Raw genomic sequence first — 27,898 nt, 5'->3', positions numbered from 1 at the left:
GCATTCAACTGACAAAATAGCTAAAAGCATTCTTTTTAAAGTGTGTAGAAAAGAGCTAACATATTAGACCTGAGACTGCTATTTTTTAAAAGGCCTGTGTGTGGTTGACCTTTGGCTGGTATTTGGGAACTTGACTTTTAGGAGGATTTTCTGAAAAATCCCTGATAAAAATGGTTCACTGTACTTAAACTGTTTGTGTGAACAATATGGTTTATGCTGAACATCTGCTTCTGGGAGTCTGGAATTTTGGTATGTGCTGGGCCTACATGACTAGCCCCTTAAAAATATTGGGAATTCTTTTTTCTCTCTTTTTAAAAAAAAAAACATTTTAAAATTTATTTCAGAGAGGGAGGGAGGGAGGGAGAGAGAGAGAGAAACATCAATGATGAGAGAGAAGCATTGATTGGCTGCCTCCTGCACCCCCCTACTAGGGACCGAGCCCGCAACCTGAGCATGTGCCCTTGAACAGAACCAACCTGGGACCCTTCAATCTGTAGGCTGACGCTCTATCCACTTAGCCAAACCAGCTTTACTGTACATCCCTGGTAGAGAGTATTTCACATGGGTTTTTATAACTTGTTCCTGGATGGATTAAGCTGTAGGCTGACGCTCTATCCACTTAGCCAAACCAGCTTTACTGTACATCCCTGGTAGAGAGTATTTCACATGGGTTTTTATAACTTGTTCCTGGATGGATTAAGCATGTTAGTGTGACTCCACTGGGAGAGAAGTCTTTGAGTTTGTGCCTGATTTCCTCTGGACAACACCCCATGTGCCTTTTTCCTTTGCTGATTTTGCTTTTTTATCCTATCTCTGTAGTAAATCATAGACCTGGGAACAGACTATATGCTATCTTGTGAAAATGAGTCCTGTGAATTCCCCTAGCAAATCACTGAGCCTGAGGATCGACTTGGTGACCCTAACACATTAAAAATAAATCTTAAAAGAAATTTCTGAATTCTTAATATCAAATAACCAGTCAATGTTCAGACTTCCTTAATTGTATTTTTAAAAAATATACTTACATAGTTAAAATAAAGATCAAAACAAGATCTGCCCATTTCATTTAGTTGAGTGGTTAAGTCTCATCCTATAGATTACCCCCTTTTTAATTCAGTTTTCCCATTGCCTGGACTTTGCTGGTTATATTTTTGTAATGGTGTTTAACATGTTTCTCTATTAATGTTAGTTTCCCGAAAGCTTATACTTAATTATAGAGGTTTGGTTGGGTTTAAATTATATTATTTGATAAGGTTACTTGACAGATGGTGTTTATTGTATGTCATTGGGAGGCACATAATACCTGCTTTTCTTCTCTTTTGTGGTAAAATTTTAGGCGGTGTCAGCCTGATCCATCCATTGTGAAATTTGCTACCAACTTTTAATGGTTTTAGCAGTCATAAATCTTTACCTAGATCCATTGTTTCCATAAGTGTTACAGAAATGGTAATACCTCCTTCTATCTTTCCTTCATTTATTAGCTGTTATTCTTTCATAAAGAACTTACCTCAACCAGTTGGTTCATACAGGAAAAGTAGGATAAATGAATGATTCTTGAACTTTTTCAGTGTTCAGAATGAGTAAGTTTCCTAGCACTCTCCAGAGGTTGGCCAGTGAGATTTTTACTTCTAAGTATCATGAACTAATGGATTTTAACACTTGTTTTAATCTAACTCAGTTGTGTGTGTGCGTGTGCCCAAATTGTCCCATCTCTAGGTTGTGAGAGCTCCTTCATGTTGAACCTGACATAATAGTTTATTTAGAAAATGTTTTTATTGACTTGAGAGAGAGAGGAAAAGAAGGGGAGAGAAAGAGAGAGAGAAACATCATTGCGAGAGAGAAACATCTTAATCCCTTCACGATTTTCATCCCATCCCACAACCCACCTCCCCTAAGACAGTTGTCAGTCTGTTCTCTATCTACAAGTCTATTTCTATTTTGTTATTTTATTTGTTCATTAGATTCCACATGAATGAAGTGGTATGGTACTTGTCTTTCTCTGACTGGCTTATTTCATTTAGCATAATGTTCTCCAGGCCCATCCATGCTGTCACAATGGGTAAGATTTTGTTCTTTTTTATATCTGAGTAGTATTCCATTGTGTAAATGTACCACAGCTTTTTTATCCATTCATGTACTATTGATGGACACTGGGCTTGTTTCATTTTGCTTTTGATTTTTAGGAATTTCTCACATTTTGTTGATTGTTTTATAATTATGTGAAACATTACATGGTTCTATAACTGAACCTGTAAATCAAAATAAATACATTAGGAGAAACTGTGTCCCTCCTGGTTCTTCCTATAATTATTTATATATATGTACATATATGTATATATGTGTATATATATATGTATATTCACATTTATTTGTATTTCCCCTCACATTCATTAGGGAGAAAGTAGCACACTACAAACACTGTTTGCATCTTGCTTTTTTTGAGTCAATATAGCTCTCCATATATATCATTCCATAGCAGGTATGGTATTCTTTTTTATAAGAGCACTAGAGGCCCAGTGCACGAAATTCGTGCACTGGTGGGGGGGTGTCCCTCAGCCCAGCCTGCACCCTCTCCAATCTGGGACCCCTCGAGGGATGTCCGACTGCCCACCGGGATCGGGCCTAAACGGGCAGTCGGACATCCCTCTCACAATCCAGGACTGCTGGCTTCCAACTGCTCGCCTGATTGCCCCTAACTGCTTCTGCCTGTCAGCCTGGTCACCCCCTAACCACTCCCCTGCCAGCCTGATTGATGCCTAACTGCTCCCCTGCCAGCCTGTTTGCCCCTAACTGCCCTCCCCTTCAGGCCTGGTCACCCCTAACTGCCCACCCCTGCAGGCCTAGGTCCCTCCCAACTGCCTCTCCCTGCAGGCCTGGTCACCCCCAACTTCCCTCCTCTGCCGGCTTTGTCACCCCTAACTGCCCTCCCCTGCAGGCTTGATTGCCCCCAACTGCCCTCCCTTGCAGGCCTGGTCCCTCCCAACTGCCCTCCCCTGCTTGCCATCTTGTGGTGGCCATCTTGTGTTTACGTGGGGGCAGGATCTTTGACCACATGGGGGCAACCATCTTGTGTGTTGGAATGATGGTCAATCTGCATATTACCCTTTTATTAGATAGGATAGAGGCCTGGTGCACGGGTGGGGGCCAGCTGGTTTGCCCTGAAGGGTGTCCCAGATCAGGGTGGGGGTTCCCTTGGGGCATGGGGCGGCCTGGGCGTGGGGCCTGTGATAGTTTGCAGGCCGACCACGCCCCCTGGTGACCCAAGCAGAGGCCCTGGGATCTGGGGTTTATTTATCTTCTACAATTGAAACTTTGTAGCCTGGAGCGGAGCCAAGCCTTCTGCTTGCTCCGTGGCAGCAGCCATTTCTATTGGGATTTATGTATCTTCTATAATTGAAACTTTGTAGCCTTAAGCGGAGGCCTGGGCTGGCCAGGGCAGGCGGGAAGCTTGGCTTCCTCCATTGCCCAGGGCAACCCTAGCCTCCTGCTCTTTCCAGCTCCATGGCTGCCGCCATTTCTGTTTGGGTTTATGTATCTTCTGTCATTGAAACTTTGTAGCCTTGAATGGAGGCCTAGGCCGGCAAGGGCAGGCGGAAAGCTTGGCTTCCTCCATTGCCGGGGAAACGCAAGCCTCCCTCCTGCTCTCTGTGGCAGTAGCCATCTTGGTTGGGTTTATTTGCATATTCGCTCCTGATTGGCTGGTGGGCGTGGCTGGTGGGTGTAGCAGAGTGATGGTTAATTTGCATATTACTCTTTTATTAGATAGGCTAATACTCCATTATGTTATTTTAAGTGGTTTTTCTATTGTGGACATTAGAGTGTTTCTAGTTCCATTATAGATAGTACAGCTATAAATTAGCCTTGTGTATGTTTCTTTTCATAAGGATTTCTGTTTATATTTGGGATGGATTCCTAGAAATGGAATTCCTGGTTTAAGAGTTAAATATATAGACAGTTTTTCTGGCTTTGCCCAAATTCCCCTCTACAATGGGACAGTACTACTCTGTATTCCCATCAGTAATGTATGAGAATACCTGTTTTCCCATAGCCTATGAACATATTGTTATCAAACTTAACAAAATAACTTAAGTGGATCTGTGTTTTAGAATCTTTGGCAAAAGTGTGATATGGACTATAAGGTGTGATCCTCCTAATAACGGAGCTGTGTTGGGCCTTAAGAGATTTAGAGAAATGCAGGTCTTCACTAAGTGAGTATAGTTTCATTAAAGAAGTGTTGAAGGTATAGCATAAGAAGGACCTAGTAACTAAATGGAAACATTAGGAGAAATTGGGGATAACTCCTAAGTTTCTGGGAGAATGAAAGATTTCCTCTAGAGAAGACTGAGCATTGGTAGATTATGGGATATGGGAATTCTATCTTGGATAACTTGGATTTCAGGTGCTTCTGAGACATGTGTTAGAGATATAGTTGGATATATGAATTTGAAGAGGAAATTTTGGGATAGACTAGAGCTTTTGAGTCATCACTTTATATAGAAAGATATGTGTAGATGAAGATACCCAGGAAAAGAATAATAGTAATATTTGAGCACTTGCATGTTGACTTAGGAGTAGTTTATATTCCCCTTCCATGTTTATTTTTTACATAGCAATTGACATAACATATCTTTACTAGAATTAGAAAAATACACTTCATTTTTATGACGTTATTTACAGGCTTACTATATACATATATAGAGTACATACATATATGTGTGTGTGTGTGTGTGTGTGTGTGTGTGTGTGTGTGTGTGTGTGTATTGTACAATATAATTCTGTTCTGAAATAGTAGTTTAGTTCCAGGGCAAATGTAGCTTAAATTCTTTAAAATATGGAATGATTTACCTTATCTTCTATAAACATTTTGTATACAATTTTAAAACTTTGTTCAAGTTCTCTACTTTGTTCAAAATATTTCCGTTCTTGGTGTCTAATTTTGGCAAACTTAAGACAAATAAATGGAGGGGGTTTTGCCATTAAAGTATGCTTTTTTATTGTATTAAACATCAGCAATACATGATAATATGATGTCAATATAATTTTCATGTTACCTCTGAGAAAAAAATCTGATCTAAAAAAAAGAGTTTTCTACCTTATATGGCCTTAAAAATATTAAGACAGGAACCATATTCATAACCATATGAGTACAGTTATTACCATTAGGTACATTTTACATATGAGATTCAGCCACAGGGATGTTTTAGTAACTGTCCCAAGGATATATAGCAGCAAGAAGCTAAAGTGGGAATTTAAACACAGACAGGCTGAAAGTAAAACATTTTGAGCAATAACGGTTTCAAAACCTTGCCATGTAAGTTGTAAATTCATTTAAAATGTTTTTATGTAAGAGAAAAGATTGAGGGCTGCAGGGACTTTTTGAAAAGTATTAGGTCTGTCATGGAGAGAGTGTATAGATTTCTTTATGGAACTTAGGCATACAGTGAATGTGTTCCAAAGCTTATCTTTGGTTCAGTATCAAGCATCTTCTCTTTTTAGGGTTAAAACTGACACCTCATCACTTACTGTCTGAGCAAAGGTTGCATGGTTATTTGGAAGACTTGTGGTGGAGGCAATTAAGGCACTGAGAGGGTAAAATGGGCCCCTTGCAAACCTTGAGATTTTTTTTCCTCCAATTAACTAAAATGTGAAGAGACTGGGTAATTAGCTAAAGAAACCTCCCAGGCTTATTAATTTATTCTAAATGAATTAGATATAGTGTGAGAGTCCTAGGCCTGCATAGTACTTGTTGATTCAGAGCAACCAAGCCTAGCTGCTAGAGCTACTTCCAAATTCAAACCCATTTATATTTTGAACTAGGGGCCCATTGCACGAAATTCATGCACTTGGGGGGATCCCTCAGCCAGGCCTGCGCCCTCTAGCAGTCCGGGAGCCTTTGGGGGATGTCCAACTGCTGCAGAAATTAACTGGGTTCATGTTCTTATTATATCTAAAACAAATGGCAGAACTGGAACTGGTTCCAAATTCAGGAAGAGGTCAGCATCTACTCCTATTAAAGTAATTCTTAAACTTGGGTTAAGAAAAGGTGGAGAAAGAAGAACTTGTGTGTTGTTGTTGTTTTACCCATCCCCAAGTTAGCAAAGAATGTCTCACTAAGATTTTAGCAAGATTTATTTATTCTGGCAGTTAATATCATGAATAAATATAATTTACTTTTAAGTACCATTAAGAATAATATGATTAGGTTTTTCTATAGGTTGCATATTATTTTAGTCTTCTTTGGCAGATATCATAAGCACTGCTCTGTGATTCTTTTCTTCTTTTCTTCTCAGATATCCGGAAAGTGGTATTGTAAAAGTAAATCTGAAGGATCTTCGACCACGCGCTAGAACCATTTTGAAATGGAATGAACTGAATATCGGTGATGTGGTAATGGTTAATTACAATGCAGAAATTCCTAGTAATAGAGGACATTGGTTTGATGCAGAAATTACTGAATTGAAGACAATTTCAAGGACCAAAAAAGAACTTCATGCAACTGTTTTCTTGGGGTAAGACTCTTCACTGTTCTAGCATTGCTGCCTTTGGTTCCACATGATTTCTGTAAAATTAAGACCTGCCTCCTTTATGGATTTCTTATGCTTAATATCTAAAAATTAGGAATGTAATTTTTAGATATTAAGCACAAGTTTTTTTTTTAAATGGGGAGCATATATGAAAGATGGAAATTTACTTACGAAAGGATACTTTTAAAAATAAATTCTTGAGAATTTTTTATTAAGAATGACCCTTAAATCTCTATAGCTACTTTATGGTTGGAGATATTATTTTAAAACATCTTAGAAATAACTGAGTGTTTTATTAGAGAAGTCCTTGCACATCTCACAGATTTTTTTTTATTTTTTTTTTTTTAGAGTAAATCAAATAATATACAAGAGCATTTCAATAGCCCTGGTCACTATGAGGATCTATGTTGATATAATAGCTGTGACTGTCTACCTAATCAGCTGTTTGCTGGACTTGTAAAAGTATCTGAAATTTTTCTTTATGTAGTAATTTCTTCCAACTTACAGAATCTGACAAGCTTAACAAAGATAATTCAAAAGGTAGAATGTCACCAAAATACCAAATCACTCTCAGGTATTTTCATCATAAATTCTTTTTTTTTTTTTTTTAAATATATTTTATTGATTTTTTACAGAGAGGAAGGGAGAGGGATAGAGAGTTAGAAACATCGATGAGAGAGAAACATCGACCAGCTGCCTCCTGCACACCTCCCACTGGGGATGTTCCCGCAACCAAGGTACATGCCCTTGACCGGAATCGAACCCGGGACCTTTCAGTCCGCAGGCCGACGCTCTATCCACTGAGCCAAACCGGTTTCGGCTTCATCATAAATTCTTGAAGAAATACTCTTAGATGTTCCTCTCAAGTGATACAGTACCCTGCATTGTTTCACAGCTACCTTTTTACACTTCAGGAAAATATTACCACCATCTTTCTTAGTCCATTTCTTCTGAATAGAGTTTATTGGATGAACAGTTACTAATTTACTTTAAAAAAAGTTTGTTAAACTGTTTTCAATTCTTTATTATAAATAATGTTTAAGTAAACAAACTTGTAAATGCGTATTTGTGCATTTCTTTATTTAGAATGAGTCCTTAGAAGTACATTTGCTGTATTAAGCACTAGGGATTTTAGAATAACCCTGACAGTTTTCTTTTACATAAAGGAACCATCTAAACCAGCGGTCGCCAACTGGTGGTCTGCGATGTTGGCGACCGCTGAGCTAAACTCTTCTTATCAAGTTCTGGTAAATGGATTATTATAATATATATTATATATAATGGATATATTTATGATAACATTGAGATAACAAATCTGGGATCAAGCATCTGCTTATGGTTAATAATAAAGTAGCAGTCTATAAACTACAGCCCACTGACTGCCTGTTGTTATGAAAAGTTTTAATGGATCACAGCAATGCCCATCCATTTATGTATTCTCTATGGCTGTTTTTGTACTCAACAGAATTGTTGGGTCGTTGCAACTGAGACTATCTGGCTTGTAAAACCTAAACTACTTACTCTATTACCCTTGATGGGAAAATGTTTGCTGACTCCTAAGATAAAGAAAAAGAATGTTGTGTGATGTACTGAAAATAGTTTATATTTTAGAAAACACTTGCAGAACTTTATCCAAACACAAGTGTGATTTTATTGCCAGAATTAGGATGCAACTCAATTTTAGACTTACAAGCCACTTGAAATTCTGATATGTATACAAATCATGAAGAAAAGGAGAAAGCACCTATATAAATTGGTTATATAGGGAATCTTATAAGATACTCAAGTGCAGGAAGTACAAAAAAGGCATGTATACACAATAGGAGAAGAAACAGTACATCACATTGAGCTAAAAAAAAGAAAAAAACTTGCTTTAAAAAGAAAAATCACTTATGGTTAATAAGTGATTTTGGGGACTACAAGTAAGATTGAGTAGAAATTATAGATGGGCAGATATTTGCTCACTAGAGAGAAAAATTATGTGATAGTTATCCCAACAGTAAAACACACTGTCCTATAAAGCATTATATTCTTTGTCATTTAATTTTTTACTAGACATGTGAGGGCAGTGGTCGGCAAACTGAGGCTCACAAGCCGTGGTTTGCCGCTCTGTTGACTGAGTTTGCCGACCACTGACCTAGACTCTCGATTCCAATAATTACAGGCTGTTGTTGTTCCTTGTGATTAAGCCCCTATCCCAGTAGTCGGCAAACTCATTAGTCAACAGAGCGGCAAACCGCGGCTCATGAGCCGCATGTGGCTCGCGAGCCGCAGGTTGCCGACCACTGTGTTAGGGACATGAAGCCAAAAAGGATCAGTGTGGCTTGTGGATTGGAATTTTTTTTTTCATGCTTAGAAATCTTTTCCCCTTACTGGAAATAGTGGGTAAATAATTGGAGTAAATGTATTCTGCTGTTGACAGCCACACAGTGCTGCCATGACATTATATGTGTCCTGGTACTTACGTTGCATTAATTTTTGTAGTGCACATCTTGTGCAGAGATAGAATTTCTGGGTTGTAAAACCTGTGTGTCTTCAACTTTAGTAGATAGAACCAAATATTTAAGTAGTTGTACTGGATTATATATACTTCCATAGCAATATGAAAATTCCCTTTTTATTTCCCTGACTACTAATGAAATTAAGAACCTTACGCTTATTGGCAATTTGGATATCTTTTGTGAGGACCCTGTTCCAAACATTGGTGTTTTGTTAATTGAGGAGTCTGTCTTACTGAGTTCTAATTGTGGAAACTTGATCATTTCAGTTATATATCGAGAAAATATCTTCTCCAATCCTATGGCTTATCTTTTCTCTTTAATGCTTGCATAGTGTTCTTAATTTTAAATAGTTGAGTTTATTTAAAAAAATTTCTTAGGCTTATACTTTCTATAAGAAACCCCCTTGCTTAAGAAACTTTCCAGGGTTGAGGGGCTATGGATGAGGGGATGAAATGGGTGAAGAGAGTCAAAAGGTACAAACTTACAGTTATAAGATGTATAAGTTCCGGGAATATAGTGAACACCAGGGTGACTATAGTTAACATTAGTGTATTGTGTATTTGAAAGTTGCTAAGATAGTAGATCTTAAAAATTCTCATCGAGAAAAAAAATCATAACTATGTGAGGTCATGGATGTTAACTAAAACTTTGGTGGCAATCATTTGTCAGTATATATGTTAGATTATTATGTTATATACCTTAAACTTATACAATGCTATGTCAGTTATATCTCAATAAAATATTGAAGGGGAGGGAGAAACTTAAAGACACTCCACTGTTACATTTAAAAACTTGTGGTTGTGCCTTTCTCTAGGTCTTTCATTCACTTGAAGTAGGTTTTTGTGTACAGTGTGAGGTAAGGGTTTAACTTACCTTGATTTTTTTTTAGTGTATGTGCTGCTGAAATGAACACTAACTTACCACGATATATATATGGACTAGAGGCCCAGTGCTCGAAATTCGTGCACTCGGGGGGGTGGGGTCCCTGAGCCTGGCCTGCACCTCGCAGTCCAGGAGCCCTCAGGGGATGTCGGACTGACGGCTTAGGTCCACTCCCTGTGTGGGGAGTGGGCCTAAGCCGCCAGTTGGACATCCTTAGTGCTGCCAGAGGTGGGAGAGGCTCCTGCCACCACACCGCTGCGCTTGCCAGCTGTGAGCCCGGCTTTGGCTGAGCGCACTGACCACCAAGGGGCTGCTCCTGTGTTGAGCGTCTGGTGGTCAGTGTGCGTCAGCGACAGGTCATTCCACCATTTAGTCGATTTGCATATTAGCCTTTTATTATATAGGATAATAATTTACCATTTATCGAAAAGCCCACTTTTCCCTCATTGATCTTCAGTATATTTATATTTGATACAGCCTTCAGGTCACTATTTTGTAACATTGGTCTGTTTTGTATATCCTTATATCAGTTTCATACTTGCATAATATGACAGAACAGATTCTTAGCTTTTGTATACTTTAATTTGAATTTTCTAGCAAAACTCTATTTCAGGACAAAGTGCCATATTGAGAAGAAACTACTGTGAATACAATTCAAATTGAATAGAACAGAGACAATAAAGACAAAGGAAGATAGGATCTAGTTAAAAATAGGGGAGGGGAATAGTGCCAGGAGATTTCAGAAAGTAAACTTCCTTAATGCCTTTTTAAAAAATAATTTTTGAGGCATAATTTTTATGCACTAATATCTATAATAATAAAAGCGTAATATGCTAATTAGACTGGACATCCTTCCAGACGAAGCTGGGGTTGCCAGCAGCCGGAGGGAAGCCCAGGTCCTGGGTGCCAGAGGGAAGCTGATGCCAGCAGCCAGGGAAAGGAAGGCCTACTCTTGCACAGATTTCATGCATCGTGCCTCTAGTGTATTATATATTAAACTAGAGGCCTGGTGCACGGATTTGTGCACCGTTGGGGTCCCTCAGCCTGGACTGCAGGGATCAGTGGACCTCTGCGCTGCTGCAGCCCAGCCTTACCCGCCAGCTTGTTGGGCTCCAGCCTGCTGTCCACATTGATCCCGCACAGCACAAAGTAGTGCGTTAAGCGGCAGGCATCTGGGGAGGAGCCCAAGCACATGCTGGGCACCTCGTTGCTCCTGCTCATCCCCACCCCACTGCACCTGGCACCGCCTGGGCACGCAGGAGGAAGTGTCTACGGGAGAGGCTCACACCAAGCCTGGCATGTGGTGCTCCCGCTGTGGGAGCACACTGACCACCAGGGGGCAGCTCCTGTGTTGAGCATCTGCCCCCTTTTGGTCAGTGCACATCATAGTGACCAGTCGACCAGTCACTTACGCTTTTATACATATAGATGAATATTAACGAGTATATAAGGTGTCCCCCAAAAATGTATACATACACTTTGAAGAATTACAAAAGCAGTGTTTATTGAAATACGTTACATTTTCAAAACTGAGCTATCAGTTGTTAAACTCTGTATACATTTGGGGGGGAAACTTTGTATATACCCATGCCACAACTGTAATTTAGATATAGAATATTTTGAACACCCCAAAAATTCCTGTGAGCTCCATTAAAGTCAACAGTTTTGGCCCCAGACAACTACTGACCTGATTTCTGTCCAATTAGATTTTAGCTGCTATAGTGTATAATGCTTCTCAAAAAAATACCAAAAATAGTGAGCTCTGTGGAACTCTAGCTGTAAACTAGGAAACCTAAGTGAAATTATGCCACCTAAAGTTTCAAGGAAGTCAATTTTATAAAAAATAAGAGAAAGAAAAGAATTGATGTCAAATACCATACAAAATTAGAAGAAAGAAAAAATAAGGAACTAGCATAACACCCTTACAAGGAAAGTATCCCAGAAAGACATGCATGAGTCAAGAAAATGTGAGCCAAGGATTTTAAGTCTAGCCACACTGGCCTTCGGTATAAAGGCTGGAGACATCTCATTTGCCATGTAAGAATTAGGGGAGGCATCATCTTCCTGAATCCTTTCTGGGCAATCTTTTAGAGAACTGGCTTCAGACAATGGAGATGACTGAAGAGAATTTGAGAAAGAATGTAAACATTAAAGTATTGCTACATTTAGAAGTAGGGCTAAAGGAGATATAGAAAGGAAAAAGGATAATATTTATGTAATGGTTATATGAACTGACACTGTAAATATAACTAAGACATGGGAGAAATGAATAGGGAAATTTTAAAGCATTTTCAATAATCATAATGATAACTGGTGAAAATTTCTTGTGTGTACTTTGGGATAAAGCAAAGAACTATTTGTAGGATTCTAATTTAGGTGTCACTGGTATCTTTTCTGATTGAGGGAAAAAAGAGAAACATGTAATTTTAAAGTAAATTCTCCCTTTAGTCTTGAATTTGAACAGCAAGTTTGTATGAACTCATGAGGTATTTTGTACTTGAGTTAATGTTTATGTTTGAACTCTATAGCTCTGTCCACTCAGAAAGCCTAGAAACAGTGATCAATTCAGTTGGAGTAAGTTTTTCTAGTGCCTAAATTATGGTCTTGAAATATCATGTCTACCTAAAAGAAATCAAGCTTCCTTGGAGATAAGACTGCAGGCTACAGGGAGAAAATGTACAAGATGAACTTAAAACATATTGTCCTACTGTATGGTTAGGATACTAAATACCAGCCTTGAATTATATTTATTAGAGAAAAAAAAATGATCAGCTTAAGCCCTAACCGGTTTGGCTCAGTGGATAGAGTGTTGTCCTGCCGATTGAAGGGTCCCAGGTTCGATTCCGGTCAAGGGCATGTACCTTAGTTGCGGACACATCCCCAATAGGGGGTGTGCAGGAGGCAGCTGATCGATGTTTCTAACTCAGTATCCCTCTCCCTTCCTTTCTGTAAAAAAAAATCAATAAAATATATTTAAAATAAATGATCAGAAAACATGTTGTCCTATGGATCAGCAGTCGCCAACTGGTTGTCCGTGAGGTCCGAAAGGTTGGTGACCGCTGCTATAGATAACAAGGAAGCCCACAAAGTTCTTGCCAGAAAAATTTGGGGTTGACTGGAAGATTCCATTGAACAAAGATGAGACAATAAGGAAAATAGCTATACTGTATTGAAGCACTTTAAATATGTGAAATCCCGGTAATATAGAAACTCATTGGTCACTTATATAGGATGTTAGAGGAACTATCCTGTATAATAAAAGGCTAATATGCAAATAGACTGAATGGCGGAACAACCAGTCACTGTGATTTGCGCTGACCACCAGGGAGCGTGCATGGAACATTGTGGGCATCAGCGGCAGAGCATGGAACATGGCGGGCGTCGGCCATGGCGGGATGGTGGAGAAGATGAGCGGGGGCACCAGATCAAGGCAGGGTGCTGGTCACTGTCACCAGGGCGAGCCTCTGGTGGTTACTGAAAATTCTTTGTTCCCGCACACCACGGTCCTGCCCGGCGCTTGCACCTGCTGTCGGCGCCAGAGCCGCCACTTGCACCCGCTGCCGGCCCGATCACCCCTCAGGGTAGGGGGAAATAGAGAAGCCCTCAGGGGCAATCGGGGCTGACAGCTGCTGCTTGCACCCACTGACAGCGTGGAGCAATTGGGGCTGGTGCCATCAGCCAGGTACAAGCACAGCCTGAGTGGTCAGTGCATGGGAGTGTTTGTAGCGGGAACAGGGCTGCTGGCAGACAGGAGACTGGGGCCATAGCAGTAGGGGCCGGACGGGGGTGTGGATGATAGGCGAGACCCATCCATGTGCCCACCACAGCCTCTCAGCCCACAGTTCCTTTTAAGGTGCCCTAATCCGTGCACTGGGCCCCTAGTTTCTTTTAAAAATGGCTAAAGAAAGCACTTAATCTACATTTGTTGTATAAACTATACCACTGAGTCAACAAATAGTTTATGAGGTCAAGCTTCTTTTTTTTCCACTTTATTTATTTATTTTAAACTTTATTGATGAAAGTATTACACATGTCCCCTTTTTTCTCCCATTGACCACTTATAGCCTGCCCCACCCCAGGCCTTCATAACCTTGTTGTCTGTGTCCGTGGATTATGCATATATGTTCTTTGGTTAATCTCTTCCCATCCATCCATCTACCTCCGCCTTCCCTCTGAGATTCCACAAGACTTCATTGTCTTCCATGCTTCTATGTATCTGGACCTATTTTGTTCAGTTTATTTTGTTCATGAGATTCCACATATGAGTGAGATCATATGGTATGTGTCTTTCTCTGACTGGCTTATTTCACTTAGCATAATACTCTCCATGTTCCTCCATGCTGTCTCAAAGGGTAAGAGATCCTTTTTTACTGCTGCATAGTATTCCATGGTGTAAATGTACCACAGCTTTTTTACCCACTTACTTACTGATGAGCACTTGGGCTGTTTCCAGATCTTAGCTATTGTAAATGGTGCTGCTATGAACATAGGGGTGTTGTATACATTCTTTCTGGTTGTTCTTTTGGGTTTCTTAGGACATATATTCCTAGAATTGGGATCACTGGGTCAAATGCAGTTTCATATTTAATTCTTTTTTTTTTTTCAGGAAACACCATACTGTTTTCCATAATGGCTGCACCAATCTGCATTCCCACCAGCAATGTACTAGGATTCTCTTTTCTCCACATCCTCACCAGCACTTGTCATTTGTTGATTTGTTGATGGTAGCCATTCTGATACCTCATTTTCATATTAATTTGCATCTCTCTGATGATCAGTGACTTTGAGCATTTTTTCATATCTCTTAGCCATCTGTGTGTCCACTTTAGACAAGTGTCTGTTTAGGTCATTTACCAATTTTTTAATTGGGATTGTTTGTCTTCCTTTTGTTAGGTTGTATGAGTTCCTTACATATTTTGGATATTAACCCTTTATCAGATGTATCATTGTCAAATATGTTCTCCCATAAAGTGGGCTCCCTTTTCATTTTGTTGATTGTTTCTTTTGCTGTGCAGAAGCTTTTTATTTTGATGCAGTCCCATTTGTTTATTTTCTCCTTAGTTTCCTTTGCCTTAGGACAGTGGTTGGCAAACTCATTAGTCAACAGAGCGGCAAACCGCGGCTTGGGAGCCGCAGTTTGCTGACCACTGCCTTAGGAGATGTATCAGTATACATACTGCTCAAAGAGATGTCTAAGATTTTGTTACCTATGATTCTTCTAAGATTTTTATGGTTTCCTGACAAATTTAAGTCTTTTATTCCTTTTGAGCTTATTCTTGTCTATGGTGTAAGTTGGTGGTCTAGTTTTTTTTTTTTTTTATCTTTGCATGTATCTGTCCAATTTTCCCACCGCCACTTATTGAAGAGACTCTTGACACCATTGTATGTGCTTACCTCCTTTGTCAAATATTAATTGAGCATAATGGCTTGGGCCGATTTCTGGAGTCTCTGTTCTGTTTCATTGATCTGAATGTTCTTGTGCCAGTGCCCTGTTTTGAGTACAGGGGCTTTGTAGTATAACTTGATATCTGGTATTGTGATCCCTCCAAATTTGTTATTCTTTCTCAAGGTTGCTGTGGCTATTCAGGGTCTTTTTTGGTTCCATATAAGTTTTGGAGTATTTATTCTAGATCTGTGAAATATGCCATTAGTAATTTACTAGGGATTGTATTGAATCTATAGATTGCTTTGGATAGTAGGGACATTTTAATGACGTTAATTCTACCAATCCATGAACACAGTATAGTCTCCCACTTGTTTATATCTTCCTCTATCTCTTTTTTCAATGTCTTGTAGTTTTCCGAGTACAAGTCTTTTACCCCCTTGGTTAAGTTTATTTCTAGATATCTTAATGTTTTTGTTGCAATGGTAAATGGGATTGTTTGTTTAGTTTCTCTTTCTGAGAATTTATTATTGGTGTATAAAAATGCCATTGATTTCTGAGTGTTGATTTTTATATCCTGCTACATTGCTGAATTCATTTACTAAATCTTGTAGTTTTTTGGTGGAGTCTTTAGGGTTTTCTATTTACAATATCATGTAATCTGCAAATAATGACAGTTTTATTTCTTCCTTTCCAATTTGGATGCCTTTTATGTTTTCTTGTCTGATTGCTGTGGCTAGCACTTACAGTACTATGTTGAATAAGAGTGATGAAAGTGGGCATTCCTGTCTTGTTCCTGTTCTTAGGGGAAATGATTTTAGTTTCTGCCCATTGGGTATGATGTTGGCTCTAGGCTTGTCATATGTGGCCTTTGTTATGTTGAGATATGATCCCTCTATTGCCACTTTGCTAGGAGTTTTTGTCAAAACTGGGTGTTGGATTTTGTCTAGTGCTTTTTCTGTATCTGTTGATATGATCATTTGATTTTTGTCTTTCAGTTTGTTTATGTGATGTATCACGTTTATTGATTTGCAAATATTGTACCAAACTTGCATCCCTGGAGTAAATCCCACTGGGTCATGGTGTATGATCTTTTTAATATATTGCTGGATTTGATTTGCTAATGTTTTGTTGAGGGTTTTAGCATCTATGTTCATCAGGGATGTAGGCCTGTGATTATCTTTCTTTGTAGTGTCTTTATCTAGTTTTGGAATTAGGATAATGCTGGCCTTATAGAAAGGGGTTGGAATTATTCCTTTCATTTGGGTATTTTGGAATATTTTGAGTATAGCTGTTTGTTCGTTGAATGTTTGGTGAAATTCCTCTGTGAAACCATCCAGACTAGGACTTTTGATTGCTTGGAATTTTGGGTTTTGTTTTTTTTATTTATTCCTGCTTCTATTTCATCAGTTACTATTGGCCTATTAAGGTTTTTCTGATTCTTCGTGATTCAGTTTTGGAAGACTGTATTTTTTTAGGAATTTGTCCATTTCATCCACATTTTCTAGCTTGTTTGCATATATTTGCTCATAGTATTTTCTTATACTCTGAACTTCCCTCTCAGGACTGCTTTTGCTGTGTCCCAGAGATTTGGGGTTGTTATGTGTTCATTTTCATTTGTTTCTGGGAATTTTTTTATTTCTTTCTTGATCTCATTGTTAACCCATTCATTATTTAATAACATGCTATTTAGCTTAGCCTCCACATGTTTGAATGTTTTTGAGTGCTTTTACTGTAGTTGATTTCTAATTCCATTCCATTGTGATCTGAGAAAATGCTTGATAAGATTTTAATCTTTTTAGATTTGTAGAGACTTGTTTTGTATTCTAACATGTGGTCTGTCTTTGAGAATGACCTATGTGCACTTGAGAAAATGTATATTCTGCAGCTTTGGGGTGAAATGTTCTATAAATGTCAGTTAATCCATCTGATTCAGTGTGTTTTTTAGAGTCACTGTTTTCTTGTTAATTTTTTGTCTGTAAGATCTATCAAGTATAGTCAAGTGGGTGTAAAAGTCACCTACTATGACTGTATTGCTGTCAGTCTCTCCCTTGAAGTCCTCCAATAGTTTTTTATATATTTAGGTGCTCCTATACTGGGTGCATATACTATATTTACCATGGTTAAATCCTCTTGTTGGATTAATCTCCTTAGTATTATGTAGTGACCTTTGTTGTCTCTTGTGATGGCCTTCATTTTGAAGTCTATTTTGTCAGATATTATGAGTATTGCTCCCTAGATTTTTTTCTTTTCCATTTGCATGGAAATTTTTTCCATTCACTCTCATCTTATGTGTCTTTTGTTCTGAGGTGGGTGTCTTGTAGACAGCATATATTTGGGTCATGTTTTCATATCCATTCAGCTACCCTATGCCTTTATATATATATATATATATATATATATATATATATATATATATATATATATATATATATATATATTATTGATTTTTTTTTTTACAAAGAGGAAGGGAGAGGGATAGTTAGAAACATCAATCAGCTGCCTCCTGTACTTCCTCTACTGGGGATGTGCCTGCAACCAAGATACATGCCCTTGACTGGAATTGAACCTGGGGCCCTTCAGTCCACAGGCCAACGCTCTATCCACTGAGCCAACTGGTTAGGGCTACCCTATGTGTTTTGAATAGAGCATTTAATTAATTTACATTTAAGGTTGTTATTATTGATAGGTACTTATTTATGGCCAATTTAATTCTTTATGCCTATGTTTCTTTCAATTTCTTTCTTTTTTTTTTTTTAAATATATTTTATTGATTTTTTTACAGAGAGGAAGGAAGAGGGATAGAGAGTTAGAAACATCGATGAGAGAGAAACATCGATCAGCTGCCTCCTGCACACCCCCCACTGGGGATGTGCCGGCAACCAAGTTACGTGCCCTTGGCCGGAATCGAACCTGGGACCTTTCAGTCCCCAGGCTGATGCTCTAGCCACTGAGCCAAACCGGTTTTGGCTCAATTTCTTCTTATTACAGCTATCCCTTTAGCATTTCTTGCAGTGCTGGTTTGGTGGTGATAAACTCTTTTACTTTTTGGGGGGCGTCTTGTAAGCTCTTTACTTCATTATCTATTTTGAATGATAGCCTTGCTGGATATAATAGCCTTGCTTTTTATTACCTTAAATACTTCATGCCATTCCCTCTGGCCTATAGTTTCTGATGAGAAGTCAGCTGACAGCCTTATGGGAATTTCTTTTTAGGCAACAAATTGCTTTTCTCTTGCTGCCTTTAAGATTCTCTCTTTGTCTTTAATTTTTGGTATTTTAATTATGATTGCCTGGGCATGGGCCTGTTTGGGATCTTCTTGCTTGGGGCTCTCTGTGCTTCCTGAACTTGAGTGACTTTTCCTTCACCAGGTTAGGGAAGTTTTCTGCCATTATTTCTTCAAATATGTTCTCCATCCCTTCCTCCCTTTCTGCCTCTTCTGGCACACCTATATTCAAATATTGTTACTTTTCATGTTATCATACAGCTCCCTTAAGCTGTCCTCATGTTTTTTCATTGATTTTTTTCTTTTTGGTTCTGACTGAATGGGGGTTTTTTTCCACTGATCTGATCCTCAGCTTCTCCTGATCTGCTGTGTATTCCTTCCACTGTGGGTTGTTTTTGTTTTTTTTTTTTAATTAGTGCTATGTCATCTTCATAGTTATATTTTTTCTCATCCTGTTGAGCATCCTGTTCATCATTACTCTGCACTCTATGTCTGATAAATTTCTTATCTCCATTTCATTGAGTTCTTATTCTGGAGTATTCTTTTGTTCTTTCATTTGGGGCTTATGTTTTTGTCTCCCCATTTTGGCTGCCTGTTTGGGTTTGTGTCTATTTGGTAGATTTGCTATGACTCCCAATCTCTGGTGCAGGACAATGTCAGATACTGTATCTGACTGATCCTGAGTACCTTGCTTGGAGCTATCAGCAATCCATAGCTTGTGTCTCCTGCTGGGGCTGGATACCTTTGGAAAGGACCTAGTTGTGTACCAAGTTCTGCTTTTCCTAGCCAGGGCCCCTGACTTAGATCAGGCAAAGACTTAAAGTCTCCAGAGACCCACCTCTGCCTGCAGTCTGATTGTATTCAGTCTTGATTAGCCTCAGGCTATAAACCCCATGGTAAAGTGAGGTTTTCTAGTAGGGAAGGGTAGTTGCTTCTGCCTGTAGGCTGATTGTTATTCTCATTCTTTTAATGGGTCTCAGAAACTCCACAGGGTGGAGTGAGAGGTTTTTCAGTAGGGTAGGGCAATTGCTCCACCCCATAGGCAAAACCTGCCTGGATAGTCCACAAGAGAAAGATGTCATTCCATAGTACAAGGGAATGATTCAGCACAGGAAATGGGGGTGTTTGCCTTCCAAGGTCTAATCCCAGAGCCCCAACCCTGGCCTCTACCCACACAGCTCCAGTCTACTCTGCCCTTCCTCTACCAGAGTACCAGGTGAGTGGCTGCACACAAAATTTAAGAGGATGCCTGCATTTCCAGCCGTCGCTCCCTGGCAGACAGCAACCCTGCTGCTTTTCATAGCCAGATATTCTGCGGGCAGCTCTCAGTTTTGGTGCTCTGGGCTAGGGAACACAGCTTGAGGTTTAGACCTCAGAGTTCTCAGTGGGAACTTCCCTCAGCTGAAATATCCCTCAGGAACTCAAGCTGTTGTCTGTGGGAGCCCAGCCAGCCCTCTTGTGCCTCCTCACTTCCTACCAGTCTCTATGTGGTCTCTATTTTCCATGCTTGGTTATCAGGGTTCTCTCCCACTAGTCTTCAGTTGATTATTCAGGGTGGTTTTTCTGTATTTTAGTTGTAATTAATTCCAGTTTGGTCCTGGGAGTGTGTCAGTGTAGCTTCCACTTCCTCCGCCACCATTTTGAATTCTCTTGAAGTTTCTCTTTATGGAATTACTAGAGGACTGGTGCACAAAATTTGTGTATGGGTGCAGTCCCTGGGCCTGGCCGGCAATTGAAGCACGAGCGTCTGGCATGGAAGGACAGGTCCCAGCTGACCTTTGGGGCCCCAGGCCCCTGCTCCTCCCTCTCTCTGAGTCACGGCACCCGAGTCCCCTCGCGGAGATGCGGTGAGCAGAGCTGGGCAGTGAGCAGGGCCGGACGCTGCAGGCTGGGGCACAGTGTGGGCCTCTGGGCCACCCAGCGGCACTGCATGGAAGCTGGGTGAACAGCGCACTCTCTCCCAGCTGGCTTTGCAGACCAGCTCCTGCGCGAACCCATGGGGAGCCCAACCAGCCCCTGCAATCCTGGTGGCTGCGGGGCAGGTTCCTTGTGGGCACCTGGCACCTGAGCGTTGGGGCTGCCCTGGCGTCCCAGAGAGGGTAGCAGGGGGAGTGAGATCAAGCTTGGCAGACACTCCACATTCTCCCCACACCTCCATCCCCATCACCCCACCCCCAGGTAGCCGGCGTCACTGGCACCCACCATGTTCCGCACTGCCCCCTGGTGGTCAGTGCACACATCATAGTGAGCAGTCGGTCTCCTGGTCAAACGACTGCCCAAAGGGACAATTTGCTTATTAGGCTTTTATTATATAGGATTCCAACAAAAAATGAGCAGGGAATGATAGAACTGGAATATCAACATTTTCTAACCCCCAGTGAATTAATCTAGGCATTGAGCATCTGTCATTACTGTCATACAACTAAATAATTAGGTGCTTTCTGGTGGAAATAGACCTAATAAATAGTTTTACCAAAAAAATGAACATGGATTTGATTAAATATTTTGTAAAGGTCCAGATAGTAAATAGTTTAACCTTTGGTGGCCAGATGGTCTCTGTCAAAACTACTCAACTCTGCCATTGTATCAGGAAACCAGCCATTGGGAATACTAAATGAGTAGGCACAGCTCTGTTTCAGTAAAACTTTACTTACAAAAACAGGCAATGGGCCAAGTTTTTTGTCCACTGCTCTGGATCTAACTATCAATTTACTGGAAATATAAACAACAGAAAAAACTAAACTACACTCTGGGAATGCAAATATCAAAATCAAGACTGTGGGAAACTATAGGACAAATGATGGGAGTTCTTTAGCAGATTGCAGGGAAGAAAGAGATGGTGTGGGAATTTAGTCTTTAAAACTCTAGCAAAAACTATACATTTGTCTGTGCAATTTTCCTGCATTTGTGTATATTTGATATTAACAGTTTTAAAACGGTGAAAGGATGGAAAATACCATTTAGCAAATGCTAACCAAACACACACACGTACACTTTTGGTACCAAAAGTATTAGTAGAGACATGATATTTCATAAGAAGCTTTAAGAATTCTAAATCTGTATATACCCAGTAACATAGCTTCAAAAATATAAAGCAAAACTTGACAGATTAAAAGGAGAAATATATCCAAAGTCATAGCAGGAAACTTTGAAGAAATATATGCAAACAGGCATAGACTTTTTCTATGAAAAATATGTCTTAGTATTTGAAAGACTTTTTAAAATCTTCACCGGACATGCTTAGGCATGATTGATTTTTAGAGGGTAAGGGAGAGAGAGAAAGAAAGAGAAACATCAATTGGTTGCCTTCTGTACGTGTCCCTACCAGGGATCAAACCTATAACCTAGGTATGTGCCCTGACCAGGAATGAAAGCCACAACCTTATGGTGTACAGGACGATGTTCCAACCAACTGAGCCACATTGGCAAGGGTTGAAAGACTTCTTTTTAATTATGTCATCTTTTTACCTAGAAACTCACTGTATTTATTGGAAATACGTTTCAATCTTTTAATTGAGAGTATCATTTATCTAGTCTTTAAATTAAATTTGTGAGATAGCTATCTTCTTACCACATAATCTAAGGGAAGTCTCTAAATTTTTTCCTAATATTACATTAAAGTTACACTTAACTTTGAATATTAACTGATTACTATTGGACTTTTTTTCTATTGGAAACAATAACTCAGTAATTAGAATAACTATAATCCCAATTAGTAAATAGACAAAGTTCAGTGAATTTTCACACCTGACTTTTAATTATCGTTTGCATATGAGTAGATTTTGCTGGCAGAAGTTAACCTTTCTTCCTTTTTCAAACAGGGGTTCCGAAGGAAAATTAAATGACTGCCAGATAAAATTTGTAAATGAAATCTACAAGATCGAGAAACCTGGAGCCCATCCTCTATCATTGGCAGATGGAAAGTTTTTAAGTATGAATTTTTTTCTGGGCTTAGACTACATGTATTGTACATGATTGGCATTTTAATTGGCCAGGGAATAACTTTCAAGGAAGTATAAAACTTAGCCCATACAATTTTATTTTCAAGATAGCAGTTTTAAGATCCATTTTGGTCTAATGGATTTCTCACATGATAAAATTTGTTTTCAGAGAAATATATTCTCTTCTTGGCATTTTATTGCCATTTTCTCTACTATAGGTTCTGTTCAAATAAAAATTCTATTTCAGTAATTTTATGGCCACCCAAGATTAATTTTTACTAATGAGACCTATTTTTATACCAGTAGAGCCTAAGAATAATAGTGCTGACCGATCCTTGAATTTCTGGGAGGTAATAAATGAGATTTATATAATCATTAAAATGTATCCCTACCTCTTCATTGTACATATTTTACTTAATATCATGCATCTAGTTGGTAACAGAGGTATGACTAGATTCTAGGTCTTTTCATTTATGATTCAATTGCTGTCTTTCCAAATAGATTACAGTGTCTCACACTCTAATTCTGGATTTTTTGTAAAGAGCAATCCATTGATTTTATGCCACTTGTCAGTGTCTAATATATTCTGGAAAAGGACTGTTCAAGATGAAAGAGATCCTGTCTAACCTCTTCTTACCCCAATTGTGCAAGATTATAAGATAAGAACTTTAACAGATCAATAAACAGACCTTCATGTTACCTATCTAGACCTTTCTAATTTTTTTGTTGTTAATCCTCACCCAAGGATATTTTTTTTCCATTGAGTTTTAGAGATACTGGAAAGGAGGGAGAGAGAAACATCGATGTGACAGAGAAACATCAGTTGGTTGCCCCCTGCATGTGTCCCGAGCAGGGCCGGGGATTGAGCTTGCAACCAATGTACGTGCCCTTGACTGGAATCAAAACCGGGACCCTTCTCAGTCTGTGGGCCAGTGCTCTATCCATTGAGCAAAACCAACTAGGGTGGCCCTTCTAATTTTTTAAGGCTGCAATGCAAAGAACCTTAAAGCAGCAGTCGCCAACCTTTCGGACCTCACGGACCACCAGTGGTCTGCATACCACCCGTTGGCGACCACTACCTTAAAGCATACTCTGTATGACTATTTGTATGGTTATATCTTAAGAAAAAAGGTAACTTGATCAGTAAACCTACTTAATGTGACTTAGTCTTTCTCATTAAAACACAATGGAAAACCAAGATTGTCTAGGTTTTTCTCATGTCTTTCTGTTTTCTCCCACTCAGTATGTCTGTGTATATATATTTTTTTATTCTCTAATACTAATCACTTTATAGCTACAACTTTGCACTTGTGTGTAAAGAAACCATTTCAGAGCCACATCCAGATTTCCATTGATCATATCACTCACTCCCAACCAAAAATCTAAACATGCCTTTTGGGTTTGTTGTATTTCCATTACTTATGTGTTAAGCTACCTTAGTGGAAGTGAAACAAAAGTATCTTTATTGACAAGAACAGGCAGCTGTCAGTCAAAAAGTTAGCCCTAAAATCAGTAGCCTTTTCTCTTTTCCTTCTTCCATCCCATTGTCAGGTACTTTTCTCCATTTCCCTTATATTGCTAGATCTGATATGGTAAATTTCCTTACAAATGTACATACTATATAAATTCAAGTAATATAGAACTCCCAGGAGGTAATCACGCTAACAGCGTATGTCATTTTAGACATTTTCCTCTATATAATTTATCTTTGTATATTTAAATAATTTTGTGTTTTTTAAAAATTATTTCCTTTTTGAAATGTGGCTTCCCCTATATTAGTAGTTCTTGTAAGTTGACATAAAATCTATCCAACTGTTGCTCTTTTGATTGACATTTAATATTAACTTTTGGTATTATGAACATTACTGTAAGACTTTTTGGGTGTACCGATGTATATTTTAAAATTCTAAGGGAATACTTAGTCAAAAGGTGTTTGGATTTAGATAAGGAGGGGCAGGCAATAAATGGTACTTCTTAACTTGCCAGAGTTTTGAACCAATTGATAAGTTGTATAAAAAAATCAAATGAGTTAGAAATGCCACTTATTCAACAAAGTATTGTATTTCCCTTGAAATTGTAAGTTATCTTATGGTGCCCTATTGAGTTCACTGGATTTGTGCACATTTGGGAAACCATGAGTCTAGTCAATATAAATTTTTAAGACAAAAGGGCATTATCCTCATGATTGAGTGTAGTTAGATTTATTACTGACACATGCCTGGGCCCCGTCCCTGAAAATTTGATTCATAAATCTAAAATGAGACTCAGGCACTTATTATTAAAGTCCCATACTCTGATTATTCCGTATGGTTCCTTTCTCGTCATTAAAAAAGCTGTGTGGTATTTTTATGGGTTTTTCTTTAGAAGATTCATAGATATAAAAATGATTTTAAGACTAGGCTTGCTGTATTTATTGTGTTCTTACTAGGGAGAAATGAACCTGAATGTAACTTTTGTCGCGGAGACCCAGATAAAAACTGCCGTGATTGCTCCTGTCGTGAATGTGGTGAAAAACGAGACCCAAGCATGCAGCTTCTTTGTGATGAATGTAACCTGGCCTATCATATTTACTGCCTGAACCCACCTTTGGATAAGGTCCCTGAAGAGGAATGGTATGATTATCAGGGTTGTTTTTTTTTGTTACTGTATTTAAAATTGAATGTGAAATAGGTATTTGAACCGCCAAACATAGATTTCCAAAGATATATAATGTATATTTAAGTACTTAATGTATTAGGGTCTTAATACTTTTATTCAGTTATTACAACAGCTTCTGAACTGGTCTCTAGCTTCATATTTAATCCCTCCAGTCTCTGCTCCAATACAGTGTCTATGTTCTAAAGACACGTGGCATTTCTAATCCTCTTAGCACACATACAACACTGATGTATTTCCTTTATAGCACTTAGCACTTTTCTGAAATTGATTCATTGTATGGACTAGTTTTCCTTAACTACTATGTATAGACACTTTGATCACAAACATTGATCTTAAGCATCAAAATAGTGCCTGGCATTAGGTTCTGAACAAACCTGATGAAGGAATGGATTCCAGGGGTGACTTTAGGATCATATAATTAGAAAACTGTCTTAGATTACACTATGGAATATGTCCACATTCATATTGAGATCCTTCACTTCACCTGGACCTCCTTAACCTTACTTCTTTCCTACTTCTCTAAATCATGTTTGGATATTTAATCTCTGAACTTACTATCTCATCAGACAGATAATACCTGCTTTAACCATAAGATCTTTGATAAAATTATCATTATAAAGGTTAGCACAACAGGTAATATACATTCTTAACAAACTGATTTTTGGAAGCTTTCTTGATTTCATAATTAGGAGGGATTTCACTTGGTAGTATTTATTGCCTTCTTATACATAATTTTACCTTGAATTTGTGTCTGTATCTCACAGCCTAACTTTGCTCTATAGATAATTATGAAATGGAAAGTATAGACAAATTTAAAATTAATGAGAGTGGTCAGACGATCTTTATTAAGATATTAGAGGCGCAGTGCATGATATTTGTGCACTGGGCAGGCCGCGGGGGGGGGGGGGTCCCTCAGCCCAGCTTGGGCCCTCTCATAGTCCGGGACCCCTTGCTCCTTACCACCCACCTGCAGCAGAGGTGGGAGAGGGTCCCACCACCACAGATGCACTTGCTCAGCCGGTGCTCCCCCTGTGGGAGCGCACTGACCACCAGGGGCAGCTCCTGCGTTGAGCGTCTGCCCCCTGGTGGTCAGTGCGCATCATAGCAATGAGTCATTCTGTCGTTCAGTCGATTTGCATATTAGCCTTTTATTATATAAGATTCCGTTCCTTGGTGACACAGAATAGCCCATTTCATGCTATAGACATACTTTGCTTTTTAGAAATGATTTAAGACGGCTTATAATGATATATAGGCATACAGTAGGTCCTCGGGTTCCTATGGTGTGACATAACACTATTTTCGCTGTAAGTCGTAACGCACCTACATAAGCACCTACGTCACTCATGGAGCACATACACAGCAGTAATGAAGTAAAACAGTAAAAAAAAAAAATTAAAGATAACAATTCCTGACATTTACTTGTGGTAAATAAATAATAAAAAACATAAAGCACATATGTATATACATTGAAATGACTGAACTTTTTTTTTTATAAATAAATGGGAGATGGCGACATAACCACAAAACGACTGTCGAATCTGACGTAACCCGAGAACTGCCTGTACTTTATTTTGTTGTGCTTCACAGATGTCTTTTACACATCGAAGGCAAGACACTCTGCCAGAAAACAGATTATAACTTGATTTATTGCAATACTCACTTTATTGCAGTGGTCTGGAACCAGACCCACAATATCTCCAAGGTATGCCTATACAGGTTACAACAGCATGACCAACTACAAATAAGCTAAAGGACAAACAAGTACAAAGAATTAAAATTGAATGAGGGATAAGGCTAATATAAACATCCTTAAATACTTGTTATAATAGACTATACATTTTTCTCTTGCGAATTCTAATAAACAATTTAGATGGGAGATGTATGAGTTGCATACATAGGTCAATGTTCAGTCTAGAATCATCTATTATGTGAATAATTTCCATTCTCAGGGTTAGTGATAAGATGATTCCATTTGAATTGGACAGCTGTGTTGGCTTTTGAACTAAATTTGAGAATTTATGATATTAAAATATTTTATGTTCTCTAAGAGAGTGACAATTTTTTTGTTTTGTTGTGTTGTTGCTGTTTTGACCAGCCTAAACCATGGAAATATTTTGAAAACTTTAATACTTAAGTGCCAGCTGAAGCTCTATAGTATACACTGATTATAACATCTTAAAACTCATTCTACCCCACAAAAGCCATTATTTTGTTACTAGAGGCCTCGTGCATGGATTTGTGCACGGGTGGGGTCCCTTAGCCTGGCCTGCACCCTCTTGCAATCTGGGAATCGAGCTGAAACCCAGCAGTTCGACATCCTCCCAAGGGATGTAGCAGTGCTGAAGTGGCAGGTGGCCGGGGAGGAGCCCCAGCCAGGGCCGGGCACAGCTCCACTGATGCTCATCCCGACCTCACTGCCACCACCACCTGGTAGTGCTGCCACGGAGACGGAAGAGGCTTCTGGCTGAGCAGTGCTCCTGCTGTGGGAGCACACTGACCACCAGGGGGCAGCTCCTGAATTGAGCGTCTGCCCCCTGGTGGTCATTGTGCGTCATAGCGACCAGTCATTCAGTCGTAACGGTCGCTTAGGCTTTTATATATATAGATTGGCTTTAATACAGTATTATCAGAATTCTTTCTTTTTTTTTTAAGGTATTGTCCTTCCTGTAAAACTGATTCCAGTGAAGTTGTAAAGGCTGGTGAAAAACTTAAGATGAGTAAAAAGAAAGCAAAGATGCCATCAGCTAGTACCGAAAGCCGGAGAGACTGGGGCAGGGTAA

The 27,898-nt window shown here is 39.1% G+C and overlaps 1 protein-coding gene across 1 annotated transcript in view; it reads left to right on the top strand.

The window, feature by feature from the left end:
• The window catches only part of UHRF2 (ubiquitin like with PHD and ring finger domains 2), a 78,205-nt gene that overhangs the window by 24,091 nt on the left and 26,216 nt on the right, over window positions 1-27,898 (top strand). The window contains exons 4-7 of the mRNA XM_080669559.1: window positions 6,291-6,509; window positions 22,338-22,447; window positions 24,886-25,069; window positions 27,771-27,894. Coding sequence (XP_080525685.1) covers window positions 6,291-6,509; window positions 22,338-22,447; window positions 24,886-25,069; window positions 27,771-27,894 — 637 coding nt within the window. The remainder of the gene's footprint in view (window positions 1-6,290; window positions 6,510-22,337; window positions 22,448-24,885; window positions 25,070-27,770; window positions 27,895-27,898) is intronic.

This window comes from Plecotus auritus (assembly GCF_963455305.1).
Source record: "Plecotus auritus genome assembly, chromosome: 5".
NCBI lineage: Eukaryota > Metazoa > Chordata > Mammalia > Chiroptera > Vespertilionidae > Plecotus > Plecotus auritus.
Note: the sequence above shows the minus strand (reverse complement) of the source record. Positions and strands in the feature narration are given on the sequence as shown.